The 20,186-nt window shown below is 38.8% G+C and overlaps 1 protein-coding gene across 4 annotated transcripts in view; it reads left to right on the forward strand.

The window, feature by feature from the left end:
* Nucleotides 1-20,186, forward strand: part of LOC117991472 (probable G-protein coupled receptor CG31760) — a 74,958-nt gene that overhangs the window by 47,632 nt on the left and 7,140 nt on the right. For 2 of the 4 annotated variants that reach the window (XM_069504903.1, XM_069504905.1), the window contains 8 exons: nucleotides 7,327-7,455; nucleotides 9,052-9,235; nucleotides 13,587-13,782; nucleotides 13,996-14,154; nucleotides 16,013-16,151; nucleotides 16,950-17,082; nucleotides 17,674-17,806; nucleotides 19,638-19,791. In XM_069504903.1, the coding sequence (XP_069361004.1) occupies nucleotides 7,360-7,455; nucleotides 9,052-9,235; nucleotides 13,587-13,782; nucleotides 13,996-14,154; nucleotides 16,013-16,151; nucleotides 16,950-17,082; nucleotides 17,674-17,806; nucleotides 19,638-19,791 (1,194 nt within the window). In that variant the 5' untranslated portion in view covers nucleotides 7,327-7,359. Of the gene's footprint in view, nucleotides 1-7,326; nucleotides 7,456-9,051; nucleotides 9,236-9,356; nucleotides 9,401-13,586; nucleotides 13,783-13,995; nucleotides 14,155-16,012; nucleotides 16,152-16,949; nucleotides 17,083-17,673; nucleotides 17,807-19,637; nucleotides 19,792-20,186 lie in introns of those variants that run through there. The other 2 variants (XM_069504904.1, XM_069504906.1) reach the window with 2 other exon arrangements.

Genomic DNA, 20,186 nt, shown 5'->3' on the forward strand with positions numbered 1-20,186 from the left:
AAGCTTTATAAGAAAGGAAAGTTTTGAAAACCAAGTGCACTGAGTGCTTATTGTTTGGTCGGGGACGATTGAGTTCATAACAGACGTAATGTGGCTTCATTGAATGCTTTTGAGTGCGCAATTAGATGCTTTTCTTATTTTACTAGCTGATGTCCGCGACTTCGTCCGCGTGGAATTAGGTTTTTTAAAAATCCCGTGGGATCTCTTTGATTTTCCGGGATAAAAAGTACCCTATGTCACTCTCCAGGTCTTTATCTATACCCATGCAAAAAAATCACTTCAATCGATTGCCCCGGTCCAACGTGATTGAAGGACAAACCAACAAACAAACACACTTTCGCATTTATAATAAGGGTACTGATTTACATAAATGGTAAAGGATGCCGTCTCTACTTCGATTTAAAAGTTTTCTCTGGTTTGTTTATTTGTGACTAGTTTACCCGCCCTAGTTTCATTCGAGTTGTCCTTTCTTAGTGTGGTTCACGTTATAGAGCGAACGTACCTACATACAAAATGTCAAGTTTTAGACCTAGTAATTTATGCTATGATGCGAACAAAATGAGGTCTCACTCGCCATTTTAACTTCGCCGCGTAATTGACTTTCCCGCTTGGTCGAGGGATTTTAGCAGCTTCGTAAATTAGGGTAGACTTTATTTACATTTATTTCGTTTTACATCAAAGTCTACCCTAATTTACGTAGCTGTTAAAATTCTTCCTAAGAATCATCTAAACCTGCGCGACCGATGCGACTATGAAGCGGGAACATCGGCCGCACGGCAATTGCCTCTCACGATATTTAAGCGTGTCATGTACATCTACGCGACTAGAACAGTCGTATAGATAAGCATGTACATACAATCGCGTCGTGGACGTTCCTGCATCCAGCGTTCATGACGCGCAGGTGTATCCGTAGCTTTATACGGGCGCCTGTAGAAACATGTTGAAAAGGCTGTATCATGCAAATTAATTCAAATTGAGATTTTCCAAAATTTTGTATTGGTACGTACATAAAATTTCCATACAAATGTTACAATAACTTTATCCGTTTATACTTCGTCTTGGCAAACTTTCCGGTAACTAACCAAATCTGCTTAGGTAAGAGCGATCACGCACTCATCCGATCCGAGTTCGTGAAAATACGGATATTATACAAAACTCGGACTGAACTCGGGTGACTTGGATATTGCATAGAGATAGTATACATAGAGGTAACCATAACGTGTTGCCGCTCTTGTACATCTATGTGTCAAAGAGGTATTGTTATCTCCGTCTTTTTCAGGGAACGACGATAAGTCTGGCAACGTCGCTCTATCGGTGAAAAAAGTGACCAGTATAGTTGACAGATGCCCCCTTAAGCAGACAAAACATTGGGTTTTGATGCAACATTTTTACCAAATATTTAAAAATCAGATAAATCAGGCTCAAAATTACATTAAAAAGTGGAAACAAAATGTGTGAAGCTGTATTTTGTGCATCCAGATCTACGAAAGGAGGCGTAAAAGTTACAGAATTGTATTTTCACGGGTTAGTCTTTAATAATTATTTCATCGCTACCAACCGCGATTTTTACTCCGAAAATCGCTGAAAATTAAAGATTTGCATATTATAAGTGTAATCATCTCGTGACAAAGTAACAAAATTACGTTTCATAGCGTAATTTAATATTTATTTAATGCATTCTTTTAGGCCTCATTTGTAGTGATGTGTGTACATACTTTATCGATAAAATCAAATTTATCGTTTTAATAATATTTGCATACTTTTGTAGATTTCCAAAATGTCCTGAAATTAGAAATGCCACACATTTCTAAATAATCAGGGCCATAAAACGAAAAAACTGGGAGCCAAAGAAATATTCTCGCCTATGTTCAAAACATTTCGAAAATCCTGTTAACTATATTTTTGGTTTAAAATAAAGAAATTAGAATTAGATGCAGTACCAGTACATTTGAAGGATATCCTAAATAGGTACGTACTATCAACCAGTATGGACTCAGCACTTTCAAATCGTATGTAGGTAGCCGGTAGGTGTCTACTACTAGATAAGTAGCACATTGCAATTTTCTTGATTTGACCATAGTTAAACAAAAAGAGACCAACTATTAATTTTCTGTTTTGAGGAAGTAAATTATTTCTTATGTTTTACAGTTTTTTTTTAATTTTAGTTAAAAATGCAAAAATCCCTATGACGACCATAAGGATTTTTGTATTTTTAAAAGCATGACAAATAAAATTTAATTTCAGGTTTTAAAGAAACTAAAACCACGTCAAGAGCTGGCTAATAGTGAAACCAAAACGAGTCGAACTTTATTTACCTTAGAAGCCTTGGGTCTGCTGATTGTGAATAGATATTAGGCTACCCAGGCTGGCTGCCAGGTAGGTATAAACTTTGTAACAACTAATCACTAATTCAACTCCTCAATGTCATGTTGCAAGAGTAGGTAAGTAGTTAGGTAAAGACTGAGGATAATTTTTTATTCAATTATAAACTTTTAGAAGTTCTTACTTTTGAATCGTCAAATGCATCTATTTTTGGTCAGTAATAAGGAAAATAGAACTTACCAGGGCCACTGTAGTTCATCGTGAGTCTTATAGCTTTTTAATTTTATTACTTGTTTTTTTAACAGATTGTGAAGAGAGTCGCAGGGAGTCGGATGGTGTTGGCGCAAGACTGTGGCGTGTGGAAATCCTATCCTAGAGAGTATCGAGCAGCTATAATATGCCAGCTGATCTCAACTTAGATCTGATTTGTTTCACGTATAAAGACGATCCTAAAACAAGTCACATTTCTTATCTACCTACATTTGAAGCGGTGGGAAGTAGAACCAACAAACTGTTTGCCTATCTTCTTTTTACTCAATAAATTGATTTGAATTAATTAAAATGTGTTTCCTTTTATACTAAGTACTAGCTGATGCCCGCGACTTTGTCCGCGAGGATTAGTACCTTTCCTTTGTTACTTCTCCGTACTTTCAAATATATCTATGCCAAAAATCAAGTCGATTGGTTGTTTAGTTAGGGCGTGAAGGAATGACAAACACACTTTCGCATTTATAAATAAAAAATATTCGAAGAGATTTACTGTTTTTTAATGAAAGTGTTCCGTCATCTGAACATAGAAAATTAAATTAAAAAATTCGTCGTCCCAACCGTAGATGGGTGCACAACTGCACACAGTGACAAGATGACGCACGCACACATAAATGAATTGACACGCATTTGGAGCTTAGTATCCATCCAGGTAATCATTCATCTAAGGGATATTGCTTACGCACAAATCCGATCTCGGATCCAAATCCAAGCTATTCAAGTGACATCTTTGGCATATTTAGGTCTGTCATTCCTACGCAGAGCAGAGAGAGAGCCAGCGCGTGTCAGACCTTCGTTATTTTATAAAAGATTTTTTTTGTCATTTATTAGGATCACCAACAGCTAATCATCTACATTAAACACAAAATTAAAAATACAAAAGTTCTTAGATAAAATGACGAGCTAATTAAAGGTAATCACCGCATGCGAATAAAGTGTCAGGTAATTTTACTACTAAAATAAGTTACTTAATTAAAAAATAATAATAATAATTACATAAATAAACTCTTAACTAATAAATAAATGTAGGTAAGCAGTTCATATAAAAGTTGAAAGTTTCTCTGCGTATTGTCCCCAACACTGGAGAGGAACGTTTGTTTGGATTGGTTTCGCACACGAAGGATTCCGCTTCCGTACCATCGTACAACATTATGTACTTTTTATTTTTTTATTTACATGGCGGCCATTTTGAATTGTCATTATTTGTTGTTATAGATAGTGGCAATAGAAATACCTACTTACACAGTTTGTGAAAATTTCAACTCTCTACCTATTAGGTATGATTCATGAGATACAACCCGATGACAGACAGACAGCGGAAGCTTAGTAATAGGGTCCCGTTGGCGCCTTTCGGGTTCGGAAATTGGAATCCTAAAAAAGGCTAAGTTGCATAAAGCAAGTTTAATTAAGTTCAAATAGATACCTAATTTTAGTGACGCTTGTAGCCACCGCTACGAAGGGTTACGAAACGTAGCAACCTGAAACAAAGTTGCAATCTGCGTTTGTCTTTATAATCGCTTCTACCACGAATCTCTATCTAAATGTATGAATAAAAAGAAAAAGGTGACTGACTGACTGACTGATCTATCAACGCAGAGCTGAAACTACTCACTAACAAGGAAAGTTCAACACCTATGGAGGTAAAATAGCCAGGGGTTTGAAAATTGTGTAGACCACGTGAACGAAGTCGCGGGAATAAGCTAGTCCTATATAATAATCATCGTTGTAGCCACGAAGCAATTTGCCGGTTGCCCTCGGTGGTTTTTTCGGGATTATTCCACCCGCAATTTGCCACCGAATATCATGTTTTCATTTCGCGGCGTTTTTTTCTACGCGGCGTTGATTGCGACCTGAAAAAAAAACCTTATGCACTAGTTTTTACTCTGAAACTTTTAATATGCTACGGTAACTATGTAGGCAGGACAAAAAAATGTTGTCAGTTATAATGCGTACAAAATGAGATCTCACTCGCCATTTTAACTTTATGTGTCAACTCTGACGTCAAGAGTACGATTTTAGTCCTTCCGTACTTTTGACATGACAGTTGACACATAGAGTTAAAATGTCGCGGGAGTTCCCATTTTGGACGGACTATATAAAATAAGATTGTCGTTACATCTATACTTGCTAATATTATAAAGTGGAAAGATTTGTTTGCTTATTAATAATCGATAAACTCTGACTGAAAAAACTGAGCCGATTTTAATAATCCTTTCACCATTATAAAGCTACTTTATCCAGAAGTAACTTAGACTATAAATTACATATGGCACGGATGAAGTCGCGGGCAAAAGTTATTAGGTAGGCATTACAAGGGTAAGACCATGGGACCATTGTAAGACAGCCCAAACGATTCATAAGGTGAAGAATCTTTCGGATTAGTCGGCAGTTGTGTTATTGAGAATTATACAAGATGTAACCAGAACGCTAGCAAAAACAAAGACAGGTGATAATACTGATGAGTGATGATTATACTGGTATGATACCACAACAAAAACGCCAAAAATAAAATTTAAAAAATCCTATATTTTGTAAAAGTTCACGATATTGCAAATAAAACATCTGACTGACATTAGAGGTCAGTGAACGTTGCGTAAGTAGGCCACTCGGAGTCAATGCCGCGTCGTAGGCGGGGTATTGATCTGAGTTTTGCGCGCTATAATTGTGGGTTTGAAAGATACTAAATTACTAAAAGTATAAAAGGTATTGGATTGTGATTAGTAGAGACCGGATTATATGCGACATAAAAAGCTTGTTATATGCATGCAAATATGCAAGAAAAATGCTTGAAATATGCACAAAAATGCTTGAAATATGCACAAAAAATGGCAGAATTAAAAAATTGCAAAATTAAATAATAATTTTTAGGAATCCACAAAAAAAGAGAAAAGTAAGTAACTATTCGTTTTTTTTTTATTTCAAAATCAGCATACAATTAGTAAATAATATTTTGATAGGCGATAATAGGTACAGTAGCATTATATGACATTAAAATTATTTAAAAAATTTATAAACGTAGGCAATCAAATATTTTTCTAAATTTTCAGTGGTAAGATTGTGTCTACGATCATTTAGAATATATTTTTTGTAAGTGGAAAAGGTTCGCTCTACTTCCACTGAGGTAACTGGGCAGAATTTGAACTTGGGTGCTATGTTCGCACTTATAATTTCTGGCAAAAGTTCTGCAGTCCCATTAATGAAACTATCAATTTGATACAAACTTTGAAAACCTGGGTTATTGTTCAATATGTTTTCAAACTTTTCTTTAAGTTTATGCGACAATGCCTTTGACAACGCGGAGTTCATTTGGCGTATTTTATCAATAGCTAAGCCCTTATGTTTTGTGACTGTTATTAAATTTGGTCGCATTTCGGAACGCAGGGTGAGTGAAAAATATTGTAAGGTACCGATAATATGCATCATAACTAGATCTTAGGTAAAATATGCTATTACCGCTGAGAATGGCTAAAATATGCAAATGCATATGCGAATATGTAAATGCATACAATCCGGTCTCTAGTGATTAGGTAGTATAACAATAACGCTAAGTTTTTGCTAGCGTTCTGGTTACACACTGTATTTACTAACAGCATTTTACATTTTTGCTACGTGTACTTATAATATATCACACAAAGTAAAAACATGTCAGAAACAAAACACTTTACAGTCATAAATAACTCACATCCGAGCTAGTATGCGTTATGAGAATCATATTTCAAATCCTACTGTATCGGATTTCCAGCTACAAACTTTGATGAATTTAGCTTCAAACTTGGGAAACAGAACCGCACTTAAACTGTAGTGCAATTACCTATTGAAGTTTCCACACGAGATTCTGAATATTTCATCATAAGTATGAGTAGTATAGTACTAAGACAGATTTTGCGTGCTAAGTTTTACACAAAATCTTGGAGCAAATTTCCTTTCGCAATTAACTTTGATATGGTAGGGAATGTGGTTGTTTAAGGAGAGCGGACCAACAAATTGCTATGAAGCCAGCAATTTTCATAGGCGGGTGTCTCGCCTAATCTTTTGTCATGTTAAATCCATACAAAATCATCAAAAAGTTATTTCAGCGACCTGCTTTATTTTCGCCTTTTAGGGTTCCGTACCTCAAAAGGAAAAACGGAACCCTTATATCATCACTTTGCTGTCTGTCTATCTGTCTTTTTGTCTGTCAAGAAACCTTTAGGGTACCCGTTGACCTAGAATCATGAAATTTAGCAGGAAGGTAGGTCTTATAGCAGACATGAGGGGAAAAATCTAAAAACCGTAAATTTGTGCTTACATCACAAGAAAAAAAGTTAAAATTTCTTCATGCACAAATGATGCTATTTTCAACTTTCAAAGTAAGATTACTATACCAAAGGGCTTTGCTTGGACATTCTGAAACAGATTTTTATTTATTTTTAGGCATAATAGTTTTTGGTTTATCGTGCAAAATGTTGATGAAATACGATTGTAGCACGTAACCTTCAGTGCGCAAGTCTGACTCGCCAACCGTATGTCAACCACGGGGGGGGGGGGGGGTCCTCTATCGGTCCTCAAACAATGTTACGTCGGTCAGGTACTCTGGTTCTCCTACGGATTACCTCATTTATGATTTGATCACAATTTGCATGTGCGATCTAAAGATCTAGGCTCAAAGGGTGGTCAAAGTACACCAGGCATCCAAGTAGTGAGGATGAAACTGCTTTTACCCCGGCTTGTGTTTTGATCGAAGTTCTTTTGTTCCAGAAGAGCGCGTAATCGCGCGAATGGTTGCCGGAGATGAGAGCGCCGCGGCGCATGACAAGTGCGCTGCTGCTGCCCTTCGCGTTGCTGTCGCTTCCACATGCACATGCAGCCAACGTCACAACATACAGAGTGAGTACCTGCATCAGAGTGAACTCTTATGAGGACTGAGGGAATTCTCGGTATGATCCAGAATCGACGACATGTCAAATATTAGGCTGTGGTGACGTAAAATCAAAGAAAAATAGGGCTACTTTAAGACTACCTGCGTCAAATGTATAGTATGCGACAGGTTGATATGGCAATCGGTAAAAAATTAAAAAAGTAAAATCCATTTTACGAGCAATGTATTGCAAAAAAGTCTGTTTAATACTTAAGCTGGCTTGTACTAATAAAAGTACGTCGATACTAAACGTTTATATTTACCCCGTGCAGTGTAGGAGTGGAAGGGTGCTTCAAATAGCGAAGGGCCCTTCTAAATGAGGAGCTGCGAGTGGCCGACATGTATTTAGAGCACCCTGAACGTTCCGTCGTCGTGCTGACGTTAGACAACTTTAGTCATAATATTTTACATAGGTAGAAAACAACGTAAAAACTAACAAAAAAAAAAAACCGACTTCGATACACAAACACTAAAAATTGAAAAATAATTTAATTTATTACCGAATATAATATGTATACAAGAGTTAATATAGTTCCATAATAATACTTTTTGGTGCCGGTGCCAATTAGCTTTAGCTGCGCGAATCGTCTAGACTTCTTATTTTTATGAGACTCCACAATGGCACCTCATTGGCACCGACCCCAAAAAATATTATTATGGAACTATATTAACTCTTGTATACATATTATATTCGGTAATAAATTAAATTATTTTTCAATTTTTAGTGTTTGTGTATCGAAGTCGGTTTTTATTTTTTTTGTAAAAAAAATTTATTTCACAATTTTTAGTGGCCCCATGGAATTATGCTATGACTAGTTAAAAATCTACTGTTTACTAAACTATTACACTGATCGCGAGCAATTTACTCTTATCCGTTGAGGAGTTCCAGTATCTATCTTCGAAGATGTTCATCAGATCTTCACCAAATTTAAATGGGACCATCTTTGAAGTATGCCCTTTCAAACAAAAAAAGAATTTTCAAAATCGGTCCAGGCGTCTTCGAGTAATCGGGGAACATACATAAAAAAAAAAAAAAAAAAGATTCCGACGAATAGAGAACCTCCTCCTTTTTTTGAAGTCGGTTAAAAATACTTATTAAATCATATTTACGAACTAGCTTATTCGCACGACTTCGTCCGCGTGGACTACACACATTTTAAACCCCTATTTTACCCCCTTAGGAGTTGAATTTTCAAAAATTCTTTTTACTGTGGTTATCTATTTTAAAACAACCAGAAAGAAAAATAATGTTTTTTGATTTGTTATTTCCCCGTAATCATAGACGTAGTGGGAACTTTTTCAGTTTAACAGTTTTCCCGGGATGCTAACCTAACTCTATATCAAATTTCTTCAAAATTGGTCAAACGGATGAGCTGTGAAAAGCTAGCAGACAGATAGACAGACACACATTCGCATTTATACTTAATACATAATAGTAATTTTAAGCCGGAATCTTAAAACCGATGTAAACCACTGTTTACATCGAAACAAAGATTCAGAGCGGACGAAGTCGCAGGCGCGAACTACCATTTAGGCAGCAAGTACTTTATTTGTTTCTTTTGTAGGAAAAACTGGAGTCGTCACTCCGGCTCGTCCACGCAGTCGCCACAGGCGCAACCGGAGCGCTCTGTGTCACGCATCGCTACGGTCGTCTGCGAGCACCAATGCACACAGCAAGGTGGAACGCGGCAAGGGCGCGGGCAGATCTCGCCGCGAACATCCTGCATCAAGTGGGCTTGGAGACCGCTGGCAAGTACAGTAGAATAGTTCAAAGCAGTAGGCTCAGCGAGACGGTCAAGTCGATCTACGTCGCGCATCGATCTGCCCAGGCCCTTGGAGCGAGGAAGAACGCGGTAAGGGCCCAGGCAGATCTCGCCGCGAACATCCTGCATCAAGTGGGCTTGGAGACCGCTGGCAAGTACAGTAGAATAGTTCAAATCAGTAGGCTCGGCGAGACGGTCAAGTCGATCTACGTCGCGCATCGATCTGCCCAAGCCCTTGGAGCGTGGAAGAACGCGGTAAGGGCCCGGGCAGATTTCGCCGCGAACATCCTGCAACAAGTGGGCTTGGAGACCGCTGGCAAGTACAGTAGAATAGTTCAAAGCAGTAGGCTCGGCGAGACGGTCAAGTCGATCTACGTCGCGCATCGATCTGCCCAGGCCCTTGGAGCGAGGAAGAACGCGGTAAGGGCCCAGGCAGATTTCGCCGCGAACATCCTGCAACAAGTGGGCTTGGAGACCGCTGGTAAGTATAGTCGAATAGTTCAAAGAATAGGTTCGGCGAGACGGTCAATTCGATTCACGTCACGCATCAATCCGCCCGGGCCCTTGCAGCGAGGTGGAACGCCGCGAGCTCGCCGCGAACATGCTGCATTGTGGAAGTGCTCTTAGAGACGGCTGGTAAACATTATCGAATCTTCTTCTTTTCTTTATCAGTCTATACTTATCCATTGTGGATATATTTCTTCTCATGTACACGCAATTCTTACTGGTATTGGAGTCTCTTCCAAGTTTTTCACCAAGCTTGGTGATGTCATCGAACCCACGAGATGGTCGTCATCCAACGTTTCTTTTTCCAGTAGATATATGATTTCCTTTCTAGTAGCAAACGGATCCATCAGTCCTCTGTAGTCCTACAGATATAGCCCTGCCCACCTCTGTTTCGACCTGGACACCTTCAAAACAATATCAATTAATCCTGTTCTCGATAATCAAATAGTTCAAAGCAATAAACTCGTCGGGACGATCAAATCGATGTACATCACGCATCGATACGGTCGTCTGCAAGCTTCAATGCACACAGGGAAGTGGAATGCTGCTATTTCGTGAGACGATATTGCAAACATCTTACATCAAGTGGGTTTGGAGACCTCTTGTAAGGATGATCGAATAGTCTAGAAACAATGGACTTATTGAAACGACCAATCGATGTGTTTCATCCAGATCCCTTTCTGCCAGGATAAAACTTATGATAGCTGTTTACAATTGCGTTAGGGTAGACAGTTTGATAACTAAGAAAACTTGCACCCACGTCTGCAGTAGGTATCCTTATGATTAATAATTACCACAACTTAATTAAAAGTTAAAAAAACCGGCCAAGTGCGAGTCAGGCTCGTGTGATGTAACCACAAATTCACGGTTTTCAGATTTTTCCCCAAATATCAGCTATAAGATCTACCTACCTGCCAAATTTCATGATTCTAGGTCAACGGGAAGTACCCTGTAGGTTTCTTGACAGACAGACAGACAGACAACAAAGTGATCCTATAAGGGTTCCGTTTTTCCTTTTGAGGTACGGAACGGAACCCTAAAAATTACCACAACTCACAAGTCTGCAATAATATAACCCTTTTCATTTTAAAGGAAAAATGTTATTAGCAGCATCAACTACCAAGACACACATAACATAATATGAGAGCTTGCGACCGCAAATCTCATCAATCAACCAGCACATAAACACTGTCAGTACGCGCTTAGAACGACATAATTCCTTTCTAATGGTGATATTCATCTTCTTGTTAAAAGGATTTATTTGAAAGGAAATTCCTTTTACACGTTTACTTTACTTGGTATAAAATTCAACTCACTGTGAGTTCGTTTTCTATACTCTATCCGCGGAAACAAATTAGTATAGCGCTCTCTCTGTTAAGTAATCCCATACAAATTATAGAGACAAAAATCTCAGTGGGCGCTAACCATTTTGAGACCCCAACCGATCACAAACGAAACTATATTTTCTAATTGAATTTCAAATGTTTTTTGAAAACATTTTCGAATTGAATTTTGAATGTTTTTTTTGTGATGTAACCATAAATTCACGGTTTTCGGATTTTTCCTTTACTTCTGTTATAAGACCTACCTACCTGCCAAATTTCACGATTCTAGGTCAACGGGAAGTATGTACCCTATAAGTTTTCTTGACAGACCGACAGACAGACAGACAACAAAGTGATCCTATGAGGGTTCCGTTTTCCATTTGAGGTACGGAACGCTAAAAATTACCCAAAAATAAATATAAAATGATGTGACACTAATCCTGGGTTAGCAGTCTTAAAATCACACTTGATTATCGTAGAGAGCGCGGCTTTATGTCTCACTAATTAGATGAAGCCTTTAATAAACTGTGTTCCTCGTTGCCTTAATTATCTACTCCAGTGACAAAGGCCGGGCGGCAACCTGAGGGAGGTATTTTGAAAAGGCGCCGGGAAACGCTGTTGCTTTTTTGTAATCCTCCCCTGTTGCTCACTATATTAGTTTTCAGAACCATTTTTAGCGTTCCGTACCCAAAGGGTGCCAACGTGACCCTATTACTCTTACTACTACTATTAGACATTATGAATACGGGAAAATCTGAAAACCGTGTATTTGTGGAATAGGTATTTCACACAAAAAAATTATATCGTAGTCATGAACTAATCCCTACCCTTATTATAAATGCGAAAGTGTGTTTGTTTGTTGGTTCGTCCTTCAATCAACGACTTGACGTGATTTTTTGCATGGGTAGGTAGGCATAGATAAAGACCTGCAGAGTGATATAGGCTACTTTTCATCCCGGAAACTCAAGCAGTTTCCATTTGCGGTTGCGGTTGCGAATATCCGTAACACCCCTGTTGGGTACCATTGTACACTTTTTGATTGGTCAGTTAAGTTGGTAACTTGGAAGAGAAAAACGTTGATACACTTTACACACACGGACAACAGTGGAAACAGTGGAACTGTGGGGTGAACTCGGTGTCTAATACTGAATGATAGCCACCGAGCTCATTGGACATTGGTTGGTTCTACATTGCTGCTTCACTGGGTGACATTAAACTAATTTTCACAGAAACCCTTCAATAGATTAAAAACAAATGTCAAATGAGCTTGGTGGCTATCAGTCAGTGTTAGACACTGAGTTAGTGACTCAGTAGGCTGGGAGTGGAAGGGTTCGAAACTAGTCGGGCTAGCGACGACTAAATACGTGAGTAAAGCCGGTATCCTACAAATGTATAGTGAAAACTTCGTATGGACATTTATTTTCATTACGTTACTCTAAGAGTGAGATCACGACGGCTTTAAGTTCTACATAGGGGTAAAACTTCCGGACATAATTTTATCAGTGTAAAGTTATTGTGCAGAACTCAAAGATTTCCACACAACCAGGTACATATTACTTATTTAATGTTCATCTATTATTTAGAGCCTCAATAGCTCAACGGGTAAAGGAGTGGACTGAAAACCGAAAGGTCGACGGTTCAAACCCCGCCCGTTGCACTATTGACGTACCTACCTACTCCTAGCACAAGCCTGACGCTTAGTTGGAGAGGAAATGGGAATATTAGTCATTTAACATGGCTAATATTCTTTTTAAAAAAAAAAAAAAAAAAAAAAAATCTATCGAAAATATTATAATCTAGACAGAGTACACACAATCACACAACCGTAAGCCCATAGACATAACTGTAAAAGACAAAAAAACATTAACATATTTTAGTGAGTGACCTCGCGTCCTTTGACAGTAGGGCTACTAAAAGGCTGTTCGTGTTCCACTTTGTAATGTGCGCTTTAAAAATACTACTACTATTCTACAACTAAAACTACTACTACTTACTATTATAACTACTACTACTAAAACTACTACTCAAGGCACTTTCTTATAGTGACACGGAAGACATCGTAACTTTGAAATAATCCATTCACATATCTCATAATACACAGAAAAACACATACACACACACAAACACACACACACACACACACACACACACTCACACGCGCGCACACACACACACACACATATATCTATCTAAAATAATTTACATTGATTTTTAACATTGTGCTTTTTCTTTTTTCTTTTTATTTCTATTAGTACCTAATTTCTCAATCTGGAGGTGGGCGTTAACAACTGTAACACAGTTTCTAACTAAAGCAGTTGTTACCGTTCTTTACATTTAAGGCAATGTAAAGAGAATAATAAACATTTTTTCATTTTTACTACTATACATTCTTAACACTCAAAAGTTCATAACCCCCCCCCCCCCGATTACCCCGATTGTTATCTCGACCTGTCGTGTACTCGAGCTGCTTGTTGATTGGAACCTAACAGCAAATTTTCCTTGCAGAAGTCCTCATGGCAGTATCGCAAGGCTTGGTGATGGGCACGAGCACATCAGAACGCGCCGTTGGAGCAAGAGCGATAGCCCTCAGGACAGACGGGGTGGTTAACAGCGCCGTGGCGTGGGAAAGGTTTGGAGCTGCTGAACCAGTGGCTGTTGTTTCCCCGCAGTTAGAAAAGCCACCAGATATTGAATATCCGTGGTAAGTTTATATTTAGGGTTACGTACTTCAAAAGGAAAAAGGAACCCTTATAGGATCACTTTGACAGACAGACTGACAGACATGTCTTTCCGTTCACCTAGAATCATGAAATTTGGTAGGTATGTAAGTGTGATTGGATCTAAGAAATGTCCGATATCTTTTAGATTTAGGGATGGATATTATCTCTGTTTACTTACATAGAATTTGTTGTAGGTACGTATCGGCCCAAGAAAGTGAATCGGTAAGATCGCCGAAGTTCATGCCCTCACCACCTGGGGCGACTATGGAGGGGTGGTGGACGTACCCTTACTACAGTTGCGAGGCGAAACGTTGGCTGCTCTCTTATACGGTCCCCGTGTCAACCATCCGCGGGTAAGTTTGAATTATTCATTAACTTTTAGGATTCAGTCGCGCTGTTCTATTTATTTATTCCTTTGAAAGCCTTTGAGCCACCAAAATTAGTACAAAAACTTCATATTGCGGAGAAAGTTAGGTATAGTCCTGGACAGGTCAAAATGGCAATCAGGGTTTGAGGCGGGGGACGCCCCTCACACCCGCACCTAACCCGCGCTCGCCCGCACAGGGTTAGCGCGGGGGCTGTGCGGGTGTGAGGGGCGTTCCCTCCCCGATTGCTATCTCGACCTGTCGCGTACTATAGTATAAGTAGTTTCATGGTTTAGTCCCTCATAAAATTAGCTTTTCTGAAATTATTAGTGTCATCATGATCAACCCATCGCCGGCTCACTACAGAGCACGGGGCTCCTCTCAGTATGAGAAGGTCATAGTCCACCACGCTGGCCAATTCATAGTTCATACACCTTCGAGGACATTATGCAGAACTCTCAGGCATGCAGGTTGTTTTCGATGTTTTCCTTCACCTTCAGGGTGCGTGCCCGGGATCGAACTCAGAACCTCCCAAATAGAAGGCGGACGTCCTAACCACAAGGCTATCACGGCTCTTATTATAGTGTAGTCAGTATTTATTAGAGTCTCAAGAACTAAAATAACGATTGCTCATAAAACATCATGAAAAAGAATAATTAAGGCTCCGAATAACATTAAGGATGAGTCCAAATTAGGTATGCTATTTCATATTGTAACTTAGACAATTATTTTCACTCGTACTTGAGAGTGTATAATTTACCTGTGTAATGTTTCCATTAATAATTCGGTATTTGACAACTAATCAAATCAGTTACTTTTTATAAAACGTCAAAACGCACGCTTAGTACCTATGCGAGATTCTTTGAAATACCGGTATGTGACGTCACAATCATTTGATGTGCTTTTTTAGTTTAATCGATAATTTAAAATGGTTATCACACATAAAACTAACAAAGGACGTGGATTTTACGTAATTTGGAAGACCCTCTATTTAATAAATGAGCAATAATTTATTTTTGACATAACTAGTCAAATGCCTACCGTATTGCTACTCGAGGAAGTTATAAGTTAAATCTTACTGTGCGTAAGTAAATTAAGTAGATATATGGACTAGAAAACTTAGACACATCCCTTTCCCGCCCTTACTAAGTAAATAAGATTTACGTATAGTTAATTTTAACTTACACTAGAATCTCTAGCAGTATCTTTAGAACTTCTACGAAACTTTGCTTCCAACATCAGATAAGTTTCACGAACGTTAGGGATTTTCTCTAAGTAATACTTGTGCGATGGCATGTACTCAAAAGCAGTATCCAAGTCCTATTTAATGGAATACCGTGTATTTAACTAAGTCTTAGAAATGAAACTGTTTGAAGGCAAGTCACCGGTGAATACCTTCATTACAGGTAAGAGATTCCGCGTTGTTACTCCGTAATTGGGTATTTGACTCCAATTTTTTTATTACTTTATTATAAACTAGAGTAAAGACAATCGAAAAACAAACGTAAGCGTCAGAATTCATAAATACCCCAAGACAGAGAATTTTTCAAGGGTTAAAATTAAAAAAACTTTTTGAGTATCTCATATAATGTTTCTCAAAATATCTTTCGATAGATAAATCATAAATCATAAATGGGCCTAATTAGAAAAATTATTTATATAATTAACCGAAATAAAGATCATCTCATAGAAATTCCTGACAAAATTACCCCATGGCACCTTACCTACACGACAGTTTGGGATGGCAATCAGGGTAGAGGCGGAGGGCACCCCGCGGACATGCGGGTGTCCCCGCCCTATCCCTACCAAGACCAACTGACAAAGCAGTCTCAATCTTCTGTTTCAGATTAAAAGGCGTCATTTCGTTAGACGTTGATATATCGAATCTGGAGATAAATCAGTGCGAAATGGACGGCGAAGAGGGGAACGACAATCAAATTTATTCATTCCATGGAACTCACAAGTGCCCTAACGAAACAACTTTCGTACGTAAATTTCAATTGATTGATTTCCATCTTCACTAGCTCAGTTATTTTCTAGTTACTAAACAAGTCTTTGAATATGCAAAGACATTGTGCCATCATTGTGCCACTAGTCAAATCAGCAACTTTTTATCAAACGTCAAAATGCTCGCTTCTTATGGGAGCTTGTATGAAAATAAATATGCACTTCGTCTTCTTGTCGTACCTTTTTAGTAAAATCGGTAATTTAAAATGGTTATCAAACAACTAATAGTGGGCGTGGATTTTACAAATATTGGAAGAATTTACTATTTACTAAGAAACAATTTATTTTTGACATAGGCACCATCCCAATTTACTTATTAGGTTTATTTTTCTCCTAGTAACGGAAAGTATCACTTCTGAATTCTGGACTTTCGTTTGAGGGCTTCATTCATATTAAGTGCCTGAATTTTGAAATTATGTTCATTACAAAAAATGTCAAAAACAGTCATTTAGCGTTTGGAGCGCTCTTATAATATTGTTTCAGTAATTCGGTCGGAGTACCTACCTACCTTTCTAAGTTAGGTATATGTATTAACTATTATCCATGGTAGATTTAATGGTCATTTATAGTTTATTTAGATTTATGTATTGATCAACCTATTCTGTAGGTAACTAAGTATATTTATTTTGTTAAAACGCACATAATAAGTACACCTAATTCCGAAAAGTCAGAGGTGCCTGCCTGAAATCGAACCACCGACCCCCTCGAGGCAGACGTCTTAACCACTAGGCTATTACCTCTTGTAGCTGGTAAGAATAAATAAATAAAAATTTCAGTGTGATTACAAACCGAATCGTGAGATAAGCGTCCGTCACGCTGGCTGGGCGCGCGGATCCTACATCTGCAGGTGCCGACCAGGATACTATTCCATTCACCATCCCGAAGGATTTAACGGATCACTTGTTGAAGGTAAGTATCCTTCTCATACGCATGGCTAAGGTTTAGAATACTCTTCCACAATCTGTGTCTCCTACCATTTACAACCCGGGGGGTATCTTTAAAACAAGAGTGAATAGGCAACTTTTATAGAAGCATGCGTTATTTTGCGGAAATTCATGATATACAATGAACCAGAAGCTTCATTTGCTATAATCCGCTGAAACAAATCAAATCTGTATGGTGCAACATGCAGCATGCGATATGCACCGCCCGCCCACCACACAACGTGCAAGCAGGCGTGGTGGTGGCGCGTATTGCTTGCTTGGTGGCTGACTTTTCCCGCCTATTGGAGGCACTGGGAGAGCGGGCGGTGCATATCGTGTGCTGCATGTTGCACCATACAGATTTGATCTGTTTCAGCGGACTATTTATAGCGAATCAAGCTTCTGATTCATTGTAAAAAAAACCAAAATCGTTCCTACAGAAAGGATCCCACGTTTCAGACATTCATTTTTTCTTGGTTTTCCTTAATTACCAACCAACAGTTTAAATAAGAAAATGATGAGTGATTGAGCCCTCACCTATCAATCAATCTAATACAAATATCATTTTCTTTTACAGTTGCGTACCAAGAATATGCAGAAAACGGCTTAGAAAATTGGAGCGAACCATACGAATGTCTGATGTGTCAACCTGGTTGTGAGACTTGTCGGGGCCCGGAGCCTTGTCTAGCTACATACAACTGGCCTTTTCGGTAACTATCTCTTTGCATCCTTATTCCTCATTGCTGAGGGTTGTGACCCCTTTCCATTATTTATTTTATTTATTTAGACACCTTTTTTTGAAAATTCAACCCCTAAGGAGGTAAAATAGGGGCTCAAAATTTGTGTAGTCCACGCGGACGAAGTCGCGGGCATAAGCTAGTATATTATAAACCTACAGTTCAAACCGTCCGGATCTAGAAACTTGAATCTTTTCCATAAAGCTTTCTTAATTTATATGTGCATTAGCACATAGGAAAATCAGAAAATCCACCTTATTGATTTTAGTGGAACACCCAATTCTATTCCTGTTCACCTCATTAATGCAAAACAATAAACAACACTGTTCGTGTCATCCATTAGGTAAGTACCTACATACCTACCTAATTAATGTAAACGTAATCAGCTGCCGTCTCTTGTCTTCCCACCTTATTTACGTCCAATTGCAACAGGTCGACATGGCAATTGGGGTATGAGGCGGGGGAACGCCCTGCTCACCCGCACCGGGTTGTCGATCTGTCGCGAACTATAGGTACTTGTACCTACGAAACGTTTCTGATACGAATCGCTAGGTGTGGAATGCGGATGCCCTTTCGATGACCATGTTTCCTATAACCTAAATAACTTCGAGGCAATGGGCATCTTCTAAGCATCGCGCGCCAACCTAGAGAGCTCATCATTTTTATTTATTTTAATAGAGATTTTAAACGAGCAGGCGGGGTCACCTGATGTTAACTGATTACTGCCGGCCATGATAATTTGCAGCACCAGAGGAACTGCCGATGCGTTGCCGGATGCCGGCATGATTATTTAAGAAAAGTCAACGCTCCTCTATTTTCTAACGTCGTCGGTTAAAAACAATCCACTTTAAAGATACATCAACAAGACTTGCCTTGAAAGCTTGTTTACTTTGAAGCCATATAATTAAGTTGATTGGATACGCAGTGTTAATACAAGCAATAATGGATTTTATTAGATATCGCCACCTCGTCCTTGCGCCGTACGATTCCCTATCCTATTGGAAGTCTCGAGTTTATCAGCAATTACTCGATGCAAAATACAAAGTTGTTTATTTTAAAACGTTTAATTAACGTCTTCTGTGAATTTCCTACAGCGAAAATAAACAGAGCAATTACATCGACTTTGTGTGTTGACTTAACATAATGATAGGTAAGTACATATGTATAGCATAGCACGTTTAAATATCATTTTATGAATCATATCTTGTGAAGGTGCATTATCGAAGCAAGTAGGTGTATAATAAGCAAAGCAAGAATATAATAACAAATATATTCAACCAAATTATCACTACAGTACACGCGGCCGAAAGTGATGAACATCGGCCTTTAGAATGACATCTTTGTAGAGCGTTGTTTCTGTCACCCATACCAATATGACGCTTTGTCGGTCTCAACGACCGAGACAGTGCTCTACAACTCTGCTGTCTCCTTCTAAAGATCGATGTTCATCACTTTTAGCCGCGTACTGTACTTCCATGCTAGCCTCCAAGATCACTTTGGTCCACAGACACATTGGGCGCCAAATTGTAAACATAGGTGATGGTCAATCTTAATGACCGCACTGAACACGTGGGAAGTTTAAAAGTTGCGCATGGCAGTCGAGTAGGGCGAGAACACGTGCCAATGGAAGATATAAAGGTCGGAAACTGGGCAGAGCACGTTCAACTACGCCCACTGAAACCTAAAAGCATTCTGTGCCGTAAAACGCGGCTATGTTCACAGCGGCAATACAGTTTAGCAAACTGTATACCTTCGTACTGTAGCTTGATGATACCAAGACTAAAGTTGAAAATTCTTTGCCCAGGATATCTCTATTGGTGATTTCCGTGACGTGTGCGGTGATGACGGTACTGCTCACGATCTACACGCGACACCACCGTCGAGTCAAAGTGTTTCGCGTCGCTAGCCCCGTCTTTCTGTCCATCACTCTACTTGGCTGCGCTATTATGTATATGGAGGTAGGTCTACCAATTTACTTCTTTGGTACCCTGGTGCTCTATCTGTTTGTATTTTTTATATTATTTTATTTGTTGTTTTTGGCCGAATTTATTATTTATTTATTTACTAACTTGGTCAGCGTGGATTTAGATTTTAAAAATACTGTGAGAACTCTTTGATTTTCCGGGAAGATTTTCCTTCTCCAAGACAAAAGCTATTTCTGTGCAACGTCAAGATCGGTACAAGGGGCTAAACCATAAACACGTTGTGTCCACTACTGGGCATAGCCCTAAAACGCGCCACTCAAGGCTCTACTTTCCTCATTCAGGCATATTATATCAATGAAAAATTAGGTACGAACTTAAAATGCCACCCACACAAGGCATTTCCCGCCCAACCACATGAAAATGAAGAT

Source organism: Maniola hyperantus, chromosome 19 (assembly GCF_902806685.2).
Source record: "Maniola hyperantus chromosome 19, iAphHyp1.2, whole genome shotgun sequence".
Lineage (NCBI taxonomy): Eukaryota > Metazoa > Arthropoda > Insecta > Lepidoptera > Nymphalidae > Maniola > Maniola hyperantus.